This window comes from Corythoichthys intestinalis, chromosome 20 (assembly GCF_030265065.1).
Source record: "Corythoichthys intestinalis isolate RoL2023-P3 chromosome 20, ASM3026506v1, whole genome shotgun sequence".
NCBI lineage: Eukaryota > Metazoa > Chordata > Actinopteri > Syngnathiformes > Syngnathidae > Corythoichthys > Corythoichthys intestinalis.
Window position 1 is genome coordinate 12,234,701 of NC_080414.1, and position 12,079 is coordinate 12,246,779.

Below are 12,079 nucleotides of genomic sequence, written 5' to 3' on the forward strand. Positions count from 1 at the left end.
TCGGCCATGCCTTTTTTTAATATATATACAGTATATTTTTTAAATCGTTTTCTAATTGTATTTAACGTTACAAACCTAATATGTTACACTCATCCAGAGTCTTTAGTTTAGGCTTAAAGTAGGGTTATCAAATTTATCCCGATAACGGCGGTAATTAATTTTTTAAAAAATGTATCACGTTAAAATATTTTACGCAATTAATGCATGCGCTGCACGACCCACTCACGTATTGTCGCGCTCAATCTGTAATGGTGCCGTTTTACCCATATAGAGAGATAAAAGGCAGCGTATAATGTGTAGAGTGAATTTTGGCAGGCTTTGGAGCCTTTTTTTAATTGGGTAAAGCCTTACAATCCCTCTCCCTTTGATTAGAAAAATCATGGGAAGCAATGTGGGGAAGCAAGGTAGCAATTGATCTTTTTCTTAACACCTTATGTTATTTCCCAACACAGAGAAGAGAAGATATATGAATTGGTAGCACTACGCACAGTCATGGTTCCGCTTCCCATCATGCATTTGGCCATGGCTACAGTATAATTTACTGAAAGCTCAACAAATACACTAGATGGCAATATTTAGTCACAATATACAAAGTCACAAGTCTTTCTATCCGTGGATCCCTCTCACAGAAAGAATGTTAATAATGTAAATGCCATCTTGAGGATTTATTGTCATAATAAACAAATACAGTACTTATGTACTGTATGTTGAATGTATATATACATCCGAGTTTTATTCATTTTTTTCTTAATGCATTGCCAAAATGTATATGATCGGGAAAAATTATCGGGAATGATTGGAATTGAATCGGGAGCAAAAAAACAAAAAGCAATTGGATCGGTAAATATCGGGATCGGCAGATACTCAATCTAAAATGATCGGGATCGGATTGGGAGCAAAAAAACATGATCGGAACAACCCTAATGAAAACTATTTTTCTTTGATTGATTTTTTTTGTTGTTTTTTGTTTTAAGTCGGTTTTTTTTTTTGGTTTTTTTTTTGGATTGAAACAACATTTTTGATTGAAGTCATGTAATTTTTGCCAACCGTCACGTCAGGGCAGCGGGTGAAGTTCGCTGTGTTGAATCACATTAAGCAGCAGGGCACCGTACTCGGTGAGATGCCGATGTCACACCCCCGTACCAGTGCCCTATATTCGGCTTGGACTCCGTCCAATGGCTGGATGGAGCCCTGGTGGCCATTATTCTTGTGTCATACTTTTATGCCATTGGCGTAGTCACCTGCCACTCAAACACACCGTAAGTAGCGTTGAAGTTGAATCTTTATGTCAAAATGATTCAATTAGAAAAAAGTGCCTTCAAAACTTTTTCCACTTCAAAAAAAAAGTGCCTTCAAAACTTTTTCCACTTAAGAAAAAAAAGAGTTTAAAACTTTTTGCTTTTCAAAAAGTGACACTTCAATAAAAAATATATATTTCACATAAAAAAATATATTTTCAAAAATATATATATTTTTGCAATTGATTTTTTTTTTCTTTGATTAAAAATAGTTTATTGATTAAATCAACTTTTATTGCGATTAAATGATTTAGACACAAATGTCCTCGCTCTAATATGGCTCAAACACGAAAAGGATTGCTTCAAGCAAAGAAAACAGTTTGAATGAAAAATAAAGTGTTCAAATGCCAATTTCTGAGTCTTAAATATGTTTTCACATTCAAACCTTTTTTTCTACGATTGAATTTTTAAAATTTTTGATTGAAGGGATTTTTCTTTTGAAAATATATATATTTTTGTTTGAAGCAACATATTTTTTGATTGAATAATAAAGACACAAATGTCCTAGCCAAAATGTGGTCCAAACGCAAAATTACATGACTTCAATCAAAAATGTTGTTTCAATCAAAAAAAAAAAAACTTGACTTAAATCAAAAAAAATAATTTCAATCAAAGAAAAATAGTTTTCAAATATATTTTTTTGAGTATCAAATCTATTTTTGCATTCAAACACATTTTTTGGGATTGAAGTGACTTTTTCTTCGATTGAAAATATGTATTTTGATTGAAGCAACTTTTTATTTGATTGAAGCAACTTTTTTTTGATTGAATAATAAAGACACAAATCTACCTCCATAGTTATCTTGTTATTTTATCTAGTTATTTTTGATTTTTTTTTTTAAATGAAAAAATAAAAGTTAAAATTAATTTTCAATACATTCAGAAAAAGTTTAAAAACTCAATCTATGAATGACGTGTATCCATTTTCAAAAACATGACACAAATTAAATTACCAACAAAGAAGGTCCAAAAGATCACGAGAGGACACTAGCTCGCTAATTGTCCATAAACGACGGCATGTAGCAGTGATCACGCATGTTCCACTGCTAATGCGCCCGTTTCAAGGAAGGTCGCGCAGCGAACCAAGTCGAGCGTAAAATATCCCGAAAGGTCGTCCGGCAAACGCATTTTGAATGGATTTGTTTTTTTTGCTGTTTTTCAGCCGCTGGATTTTGAGCGCAAACGTCAATTCACCATCCACGTTCAGGTGGAGAACGTCCACGTCAACCCTCGCTTCTTCTCCATGGGACCCTTCAGGGACGAGGCGACCATCAGGGTGACAGTGGAGGACGTGGACGAACCGCCCGTCTTTCAGCGCGCCAGCTACATCATGGAAGTCCAAGAGGACGCTGCGCCCAACACCGTCATTGGAACCGTCAGCGCCGCTGACCCGGACAGCAAACGCAGTCCTGTCAGGTACAAACTCCTATAAACCTAGCTCTTAAACGATCCGCAACAAAGCTGAAATATCTGTAAAGAATATTCCAAACTTTCAACTTGCAGAAAAATAACAGCCAACTTTTAAATTTGGTGTTTTCTCAATGACCATTGGTGCAAAGCTGCTTCCAAATAGGAGCGTGACAGTAAATCAATATGATGATATATCACGATACTTTAAATCCCGATGGGTTATCGATATGCTCATGCCAAGAATCCATATATGGCTTTAATAAGGGGTCGCAAAAGGTTGCTAGTGAAATTTTCCACTTCAACAGTGTTTGTGCAAACTCATTGGCTGCCAAGGACGGCGCTATTCGTTCAATTCATTTAGACTGGAAGGGGTGATTGTTCATGGCAGCCAATGAATTAATGAAAGTGTGCAAAATTTCAAACTTTCGTGACTTGTGGGGACATGAAAGTGTGTAAAAGTAGAAAAACAGCATGCAACTGATTGCTTAGAAAATAGTACTACATTTAAGTGGCACTTGGGTTTCCAATTTTAACTATACTGTTATGTATCCATAAATGTATTGGCATATGGCAGATAATGTTGCTCGCAAAATTTTCCACTTAAACAGTGTTTTTGTTAACTCATTGGCTGCCATTGACGGCACTATTCGTCCAATCCATTTAGACTGGAAGGGGTGAGAGTTCATGGCAGCCAATGAATTAAAAAAATAAATGAAAAAGTTCTGAATTTCAAACTTACGTGACTTGTGTGGACTTGAAAATGTGTAAAAGTAGAAAAATGACATGTAACTGGTTGCTGAGAAAATAATACTACATTTTAATAGTACTTGTGCTTCCAATATTAAGCAGTCCCTAGGCTAAAAAATATCATTCATGTATTGAAAATTGTATGCCAATATGGGCGATAAAGATGCTTGCGAAATTTTCCACTTCAACATTGTTTTTGTTAACTCAAAGGCTGCCATTGACGACGCTATTCGTCCAATCCATTTAGACTGGAAGAGGTGATTGTTCATGGCAGCCAATGAATTAAAAAAATAAATGAGAAAGTTCTGAATTTCAAACTTACGTGACTTGTGGGGACTTGAAAATGTGTAAAAGTAGAAAAATGACATGTAACTGGTTGCTGAGAAAATAATACTACATTTTAATAGTACTTGTGCTTCCAATATTAAGCAGTCCCTAGGCTAAAAAATATCATTCATGTATTGAAAATTGTATGCCAATATGGGCGATAAAGATGCTTGCGAAATTTTCCACTTCAACATTGTTTTTGTTAACTCAAAGGCTGCCATTGACGACGCTATTCGTCCAATACATTTAGACTGGAAGAGGTGATTGTTCATGGCAGCCAATGAATTAAAAAAAAAAAAAATTAAAGTGTGCTAAAGTGTGCTAAATTTCAAACTTACATGACTTGTGGGGACCTGAAAATGTGTAAAACTAGAAAAATGACATGTAACTGGTTGCTGAGGAAATGTTTCTACATTTAAGTGGTACTTATGCTTCCATTATTAAGCAATACCTCGACTAAAAGATATCATTCATAAATCGAAGTTTGTATGGCAATATGGGAGATAATGATGCTTGCGAAATTTTCCACTTCAACAGTGTTTGTGTTAACTTATTGGCTGCCATTGACGGCGCTAGACGTCCAATCCATTTAGATTGAGAGGGGCGATTATTGATGGCAGCCAATGAATTAAAAAATACATGAACTATATAATATTTAATAAATGAAAGTGTGCTAAATTTCAAACTTACATGCCTCTTGGGGACCTGAAAATGTGTAAAACTAGAAAAACAGCATGTAACTGATTGCTGAGAAAATAATACTACATTTAAGTGTTACTTGTGTTTCCGATTTAAAGCAGAACCTAGACTAAAAGATATCAATAATGCGTTTGAAAATTATATGGCCATATGGTGGATAATGATGCTAGCAAAATTTTCCACTTCAACAGTGTTTGTGTTAACTCATTGGCTGCCATTGACGGCGCTAGACGTCAATCGATTTACACTTGAAGGGGCGATCGTTTATCGGAGCCAATGATTTAAAAAATAAATTAACGATATAATATTTGATAAATCAAAGTGTGCCACATTTCAAATTTACATAACTTGTGGGGACCTAAAAATGTGTAAAACTAAAAAAAACGGATTGCTGAGGAAATAGTACTACATTTAAGTGTTACTTGTTTCCAATTTTAAGCAGTACCACGACTAAAAATCATTCATGTATCTATAGATGTACGACCATATGGGAGATAATTGCCTCGTCATCAAAAATCGTATCATATCGTGATGTTCCCACCCCTACTTTTAAAACCCTTTATGTATCTTTGCCATTCATTCTTTTTCAGATGTACCACATAAACACATAAAAAAAACCCTAGTGTCTGTTAAACACTGTTGATGTTTTCCAACTACAATATTTGTCACTCATGTTTATTGCGGAAAAACAAGACGCCTTTTAAATTTGGCGTTTTCTCAACGGACTTTGGCGCCAAGCTGCTTTTTACATTTTGTCCTTCATTCTCACTCTCAGGCATACGTTCCGCTTAGTTAAGGCCTTTTTGTTGGCCGCGTTGACGGTGGAAAATCCAATCTTAAGGTTATCTGACGGCACTGCAAAATTAGGTTCCGATCCGTAAACTCCGGGAGACGAAATGAAGGCAGGGAGATTCTATGCGTCTGTTTGTATAATTGAATTCATCATTGTGAATAAAATCCCTCAAGGGCAAATTCGGTCAAATAATTCTTCAATAAAAATTCAATGGATCAAAGCGAGAGCGTTAATGAGTCATTAAAAATGAAAAGTATTCCTAAATAAAAGGAGGAGGTTTCAAGAAGGACGCAACTTGTTCAGAAAATTATGAAGGGTGGTCGGCTCTTCCATTTTTATGATGCACGGAGGGAGTTGGCTCTCAAGGTTGAAGTTCTCGCACTTTATTGCAGGTGTCAAATATGATGTGATTCTCTTTTATCGGCCATCAGCAGCAGCCGAACTCGCCCGTGGCATTTGGAGGGGGGGGGCGGCGTCACCCGGGGAAAAGGGAGACCTTATCTTTATGTAGAGGGTAGAGTGAGGCTTTCTGCTTAACCCTTTTAGCGCCAAAGTCGTAAAATTGCGACAAGCAACATGGCTGATTTTGAAGACGCGAGAGCTGCAAACGTGGTGCATCATGTAGTTACTACTGTATAAGACGTTGTTTTTTTTTGCATTAAAATAAGACTGAAAAAGTGGGAGTCGTCTTATATTCGGGGTCTAGACATTATACCCATTCACGACGCTAGATGGCGCCAGATATCATTGAAGCGATGTTCTGTCATGACAGATCTCAGCTACTCTCAAGTTTAACCAGTTTGCATTATTTTATTGCAATATTTTTCCTTATTCAGATTTGTTTCAAGACTACAGTTACAGTTAGACCTCACTTTGATGGTTAATGCAGTTATTCCTATTTTGTTGTTTTATCACAATGTTGGTTTATTTACATTTCAAAAACCAGAAGCCATTCATTTACGAATGTGATTGCACTTTAGTTTACATATTTAAATGTTCAGATATTAAGATTTGAATGAGGCAAAATAACATGCTTTTTCTCTCAAATATATTGTTATAATAATTTGTTCTCTCAAATATATTGTTATAATCATTTGTTTCAGATGTACTGTAATTATTTTCTGTATAAAAAATAATTTGGTGTTCAAAAAGTTTTTTTTAAAACTTTGAGTCTTGAAAAAGGGGGTCGTCTTATAATCAAGGCCGTCTTATGTTCGGGCCAGTATGGTACTTCGCACCCAAAGATGTCCGACAACTGCAAACATCTTAATATCGAAGGGCGTAGGTTTGCATGGGGACGGTAGGGACATATCACTGCCAACTTTTCAGGATGCACAAATTTTCCCCGCCAACTTTTAAGCAACCTTATTTGCATTATATAAAGAGTTTTATAGGTAATTTAGATCTTCTTGCCTTCCCAATGAAAGAATAGACCCTACCATTGTTAAATGAATTATTTTCATTATTTTCAGACTTAGATTTACTGAATGTGCCGGTCAGTCACCCACTCAAACGAACGTTTAGTTGGCTGATGAGTTGAAGCCCCCCCGTCCCGCCACAAAGATACGCACACATACTCAAACAGCCCCGACAGATTCATGTCAACAACATGCAGCCTCCTCCGCCCCCTTTGGAAAGTAGGGATATTAGAAGTTTTTTTTCGGCCAGCAGCAGCCACTGTTAAGTCATGTAAAAAGACATCAATGTTGTGGAAGTGGGGGGAAAAAAACACAAATTTTGCTACTGACAGTCTGACATGCATCAGAGTTAGCATAACATTAAACTTGCTAACCTGCAAAACTACTGCGGTCAGGTCATGCCAGCCTCCACAAGGAACAACGAAGTCAAGCTAGCCATCCCTTATTTAGATTATTGTTTGCACTACGGTAATATCGTCCCTACCAATGTTGAGACCAAACGTACGGACAAGTATCTTACCATCTTTTGGTGCGAAGTAGTGCGAACTAGTGCGAACTAGACCTGTAAGTCAGCCAGGTTCTTGTCACAATTTTGCGACTTTGGCGTTTAAAGGGTTAGCTTTAGTCACAAAGAATGGGCTGACTGGCCAATTTGGACTGGTCAACTTGAAAAAAATTTATTGAAGGACCCATATATAGATGAATGACAGATTTATTAGCAGGTAATGCTAGGGCACACAGACAAAAAGTGGATTGGTTGCTAACCAGTTTTAGGTCGGAGATAAACAACGGACTGATTGCCAGTCAATTTCAGGCATCCAAACTGTGTCTAATACAGACAGATAGATGATCTGGTCACTGAGTCTGTAGGAAAATGGACTGGTGACCAGCCAATCTTAAGGAAGACATAGGCAAATACATGATTTAGGGGTGTGACAAAATATCCAAATGGTGATATATCGTGATACTTTGTATCCCAAGAGGTTATCAATAAGCTCCTGCCAAGAATCGGGATATCGTTTTAAAAGGGTGGCAATGTTTTGAAAAAAAAAAAAAAAAAAAAAAAAGGGACCAACAAGTTGCTACCAAAATCTTCCACCATAATAGTGTCTAAGGCAGGGGTCCCCAACCTATTCCACTAAGGCACACTGTGGGTGCAGGATTTCATTCTTACCAAACAAGATGACAACACTTTTTCCCCAATCTGGTGTTTTACAAGTGCAATCAGTTGATTGCAGTCAGGTGTGGCTTGTTTTAGCAGAAGCCTCATTGGTTCAACTGTCTCTGCTGGATCGGCTGGAACAAAAACCAGGACCCACAGTGTGCCTTGAGGACTGGGTTGAAAACCCCTGGTCTAAGGTAACTCTAAGGCTCAGTGCTCGACGCCCAATCCATTTCGACTGGGAACGTTCGTTCATTCGAAATAGGGCTGCAGCTATCGATTATTTTAGTAGTCGATTAATCAATGAACTATTTAGTTCAAATAATCAAGTAATCGGATAAGGAACATAAAAATTTTAAATACCTGAGCGCTCAGCTCAGGTATTTTAAACTTCACACGGTAAATTTAAAATTCACACGGTATATAAAAAAAAAGAGGATCTATGTACAACAAAAGAGCAATTGGCTAACTTACATAGCAAAAGTCCGCTAGCTTAAATGCTATAAAATGCTAATGCTTTTTTACAATGCGCTTAACAAATGGGTCAGACACATACTCCAAAATGGTTAAATATACCTATAAACTGAATTACAAATGCATTTCAAAAAAACATTAGCTCAACCAAAGCGTAGCTTATGTTGGTCTTAACAGGGAGCATCTGGATTCAGCCATGTGAAATGAGTTATGTCAATTTCACGGTTGCCACTAGAGGGCCATGTATCCACCCAAATCAATAAAACTAAATGCAAACACTTTCAAAACAAACCATCACAACCCCACTTTAATTAAACAAATACTCGAAGCAGCAAAATTTAATTCGAATCTCTTTTCTAATCGAATTACTCGAGTTAATCGATTAATCGCTGTAGCACTATTTCAGACAAAGGTATTGGAACACATACGGCATGAAGTGGATGAAATGTGAGGTGTGCAAAAGTATTGGGACAAATAGTGGATGTCGTAAAAGTCCACAAGCTAAAATGCTATTAAATGCCAACTTTTTTTTTTTTATATATATTCCCACAAAAAATGGCTAAAAATACCTTTAAAACAAATTACGGATGCATTCTAAAAAATCATTAGCTCAAACAAAAACTTAGCACATGCTGGTCTTAACAGGGAGCAAATGGATTCAGCCATGTGAAATGAGGTAGACTAGAGGGCCGTGTATCCACCCAAATCAATATAAATAAATGCCAACACTTTCAAAACAAACCATTACAACGCCACTTTAATTAAACGAATACTCGAAGCAGCAAAATTTAATTTCAATCTTTTTTTCTAATCAATTAATCGTTGTAGCACTATTTCAGACCAAAGTATTGGGACACGTACGGCATGAAGTGGATGAAATGTGAGGTGTACAAAAGTATTGGGACAAATAGTGGATGTGGCAAAAGTCCGCAAGCTAAAATGCTTTTAAATGCCAATGTTTTTTTTTTTGTTGTTGTTGTTTTTTTTTAACAATGCTCCTAACAAATGGTTCAAACACATATTCCCACAAAAACGGCTAAATATACCTTTAAACTAAATTATGAATGAATTCCAAAAAAATCATTAGCTCAAACAAAAACTTAGCTTATGCTGGTCTTAACAGGGAGCAGATGGATTCAGCCACGTAAAATGAGGTAGACTAGAGAGCCGTGTATCCACCCAAATCAATAAAAATAAATGCCAACACTTTCAAAACAAACCATTACAACGCTACTTTAATTAAACGAATACTCGAAGCAGCAAAATTTGATGTCAATCTTTTTTTCTAATCGATTAATCGTTGTAGCACTATTTCAGACAAAAGTATTGGGACAGGTACGGCATGAAGCGGATGAAATGTGAGGTATGCAAAAGTATTGGGACAAATAGTGGATGTCGCAAAAGTCCGCAAGCTAAAATGCTATTAAATGCTAACGTTTTTTTTTTTTTTTTTTTTTACAATGCTCTTAACAAATGGTTCAAACACATATTCCCACAAAAATGGCTAAATATACCTTTAAACTAAATTACGAATGCATTCCAAAAAAATCATTAGCTCAAACAAAAACTTAGCTTATGCTGGTCTTAACAGGGAGCAGATGGATTCAGCCACGTGAAATGAGGTAGACTAGAGGGCCGTGTATCCACCCAAATCAATAAAAATAAACGCAAACACTTTCAAAACAAACCATTACAACTCCACTTTAATTAAATGAATACTCGAGGCAGCAAAATTTAATTTCAATCTTTTTTTCTAACCGAATACTTGAGTTAATCGATTAAGCGTTGTATCACTATTCCAGACAAAAGTATTCGGACACGTACGGCATGAAGTGGATGAAATGTGAGGTGTGCAAAAGTATTGGGACAAATAGTGGATGTGGCAAAAGTCCGCAAGCTAAAATGCTATAAAATGCTGCTTTTTGTTGTTGTTGTTTTTTGTTTTTTTTACAATGCTCCTAACAAATGGTTCAAACACATATTCCCACAAAAAATGGCTAAATATACCTTTAAACTAAATTACGAATGCATTCAAAAAAATCATTCGCTCCAACAAAAACGTTGTTGGTCTTAACAGGGAGCATCTGGATTCAGCCATGTGAAATTAGTTATGTCATATTCACTGTTGCCATTAGAGGGCCGTGTATACACCCAAATCAATAAAAAAAAAATGCCAACACTTTCAAAACAAACCATTACAACGCCACTTTAACTAAACAAATACTTGAAGCAGCAAAATACACTTTTTCTTTATCTTTTTTTTTCTAATTGAATACTCGAGTTAATCGATTAATCGTTGTAGCACTATTTCAGACAAAAGTAAGTGGATGAAATGTGAGGTGTGCAAAAGTATTGGGACAAATAGTGGATGTGGCAAAAGTCCGCAAGCTAAAATGCTACTAATCGTTGCAGCACTAATTCAAAACCAACGCATTCGCAGTCATTTAGTCCAATTTTCATAGCATTTACAGGTCACTTGCTGTTCATTTACAAGTCATTTCCTGTGAGTTTGAGTCACTGCCTATTCATTCGGGTAATCCCCAGGTCACTTCCTGTTCTATAACTCAAAATATATAGGAAGTGACCCATAAAATACCCCAAAATCAACAGGAAGTAACTGAAAATCAACTGGTAAATGACCTTAAATGGCCCAAAATGACGTAATTTCCTGGCACTGACTGCCAATGACGGCCATAGACGTTCAATCCATTTGAAGTGGGAGGGATGGCAGCGAATGAACGAATGTTCATTCGCTGCCACCCTCCCAGTTCAAAATGGATTGGACGTCCACTAGTGCTGAACTCATACTAATTCACGGCAGAAGCTTGTTTTTCTGTCATTAGTTGTCTGTAGAATATCCTAGAATGATTTCCTGACCAATGTATCGATAATCGTTGTATCGCCATATCGTCAGATCATCGTTATCGTGAGCTTGGTATGCCTTCACCCTTCCACTTCAAATAGTTCGGCTCCCATTGGCGGCGCTAGACGTCCAACGAGTAAAATAGAATAAATGTAGCGCGCATTTTCCGAGCAAATGTCTACAACGTCAGGCAGATCCACACCACAACAGACTACACAAAGTCTTTTTCTCCCTCAAACATGTTTTCTTTCAATTTTCCTGGGCACAACCTCGCCTCGCCTTTCGTTTTCTTCCCGAGCGGATAAAGCGGGAAGAGTAGAAAAATAAACGGTGAAAGGCCAGGCCGTGTTTGCGAAATTGCTTTCTACAAGTCCAAGTAGAGGCGCGCAAAAGACTTGATCAACACCGCCGCCGTCGCTTTAAATGCTTGCAAATTCAAAACAGGACGCTTCAATTACCTGCCGCCAAACACACACACACAGGTTATGCACTCTTTTTTCGAAGCTGAGGAGGAGGACTATTATGACTCCAATCCATTTGAACTGAAAAGCTGACTGCTAGTGATGTCCAATCCATTTAAACAGGAAAAGCTTCTCGCATAGGCGGAGTTTCCCTTTTGGGGCAAGAGGGGCACAACATGTTGATGAACCCGAAACGCAGTTTCAGCAATAAAATTCCAAGAATAATTATAACTAGCCTTGCGAGCAGGACTCAACGGGCTCATGGGTTAGCGTATCGGCAAACTTATCGATTTCTCCTATTTCTTTTCGGTGATTTTTTGGGGGGAGATGCTAAATACATTTGGCCTATTCTTCACGTAATATCAAAAAAAGCAAGGTTCCTTTTCATTTGCCATGAAAAAGAATAATACAAGGAAATAAGACATAA

General features: G+C 37.0%; 1 protein-coding gene across 1 annotated transcript in view; it reads left to right on the top strand.

Annotated features, from left to right (window-relative positions):
* The window catches only part of LOC130908489 (cadherin-6-like), a 220,023-nt gene that overhangs the window by 192,076 nt on the left and 15,868 nt on the right, over positions 1 to 12,079 (top strand). The window contains exon 8 of the mRNA XM_057823949.1: positions 2,461 to 2,714. Within this exon, the coding sequence (XP_057679932.1) occupies positions 2,461 to 2,714 (254 nt within the window). The remainder of the gene's footprint in view (positions 1 to 2,460; positions 2,715 to 12,079) is intronic.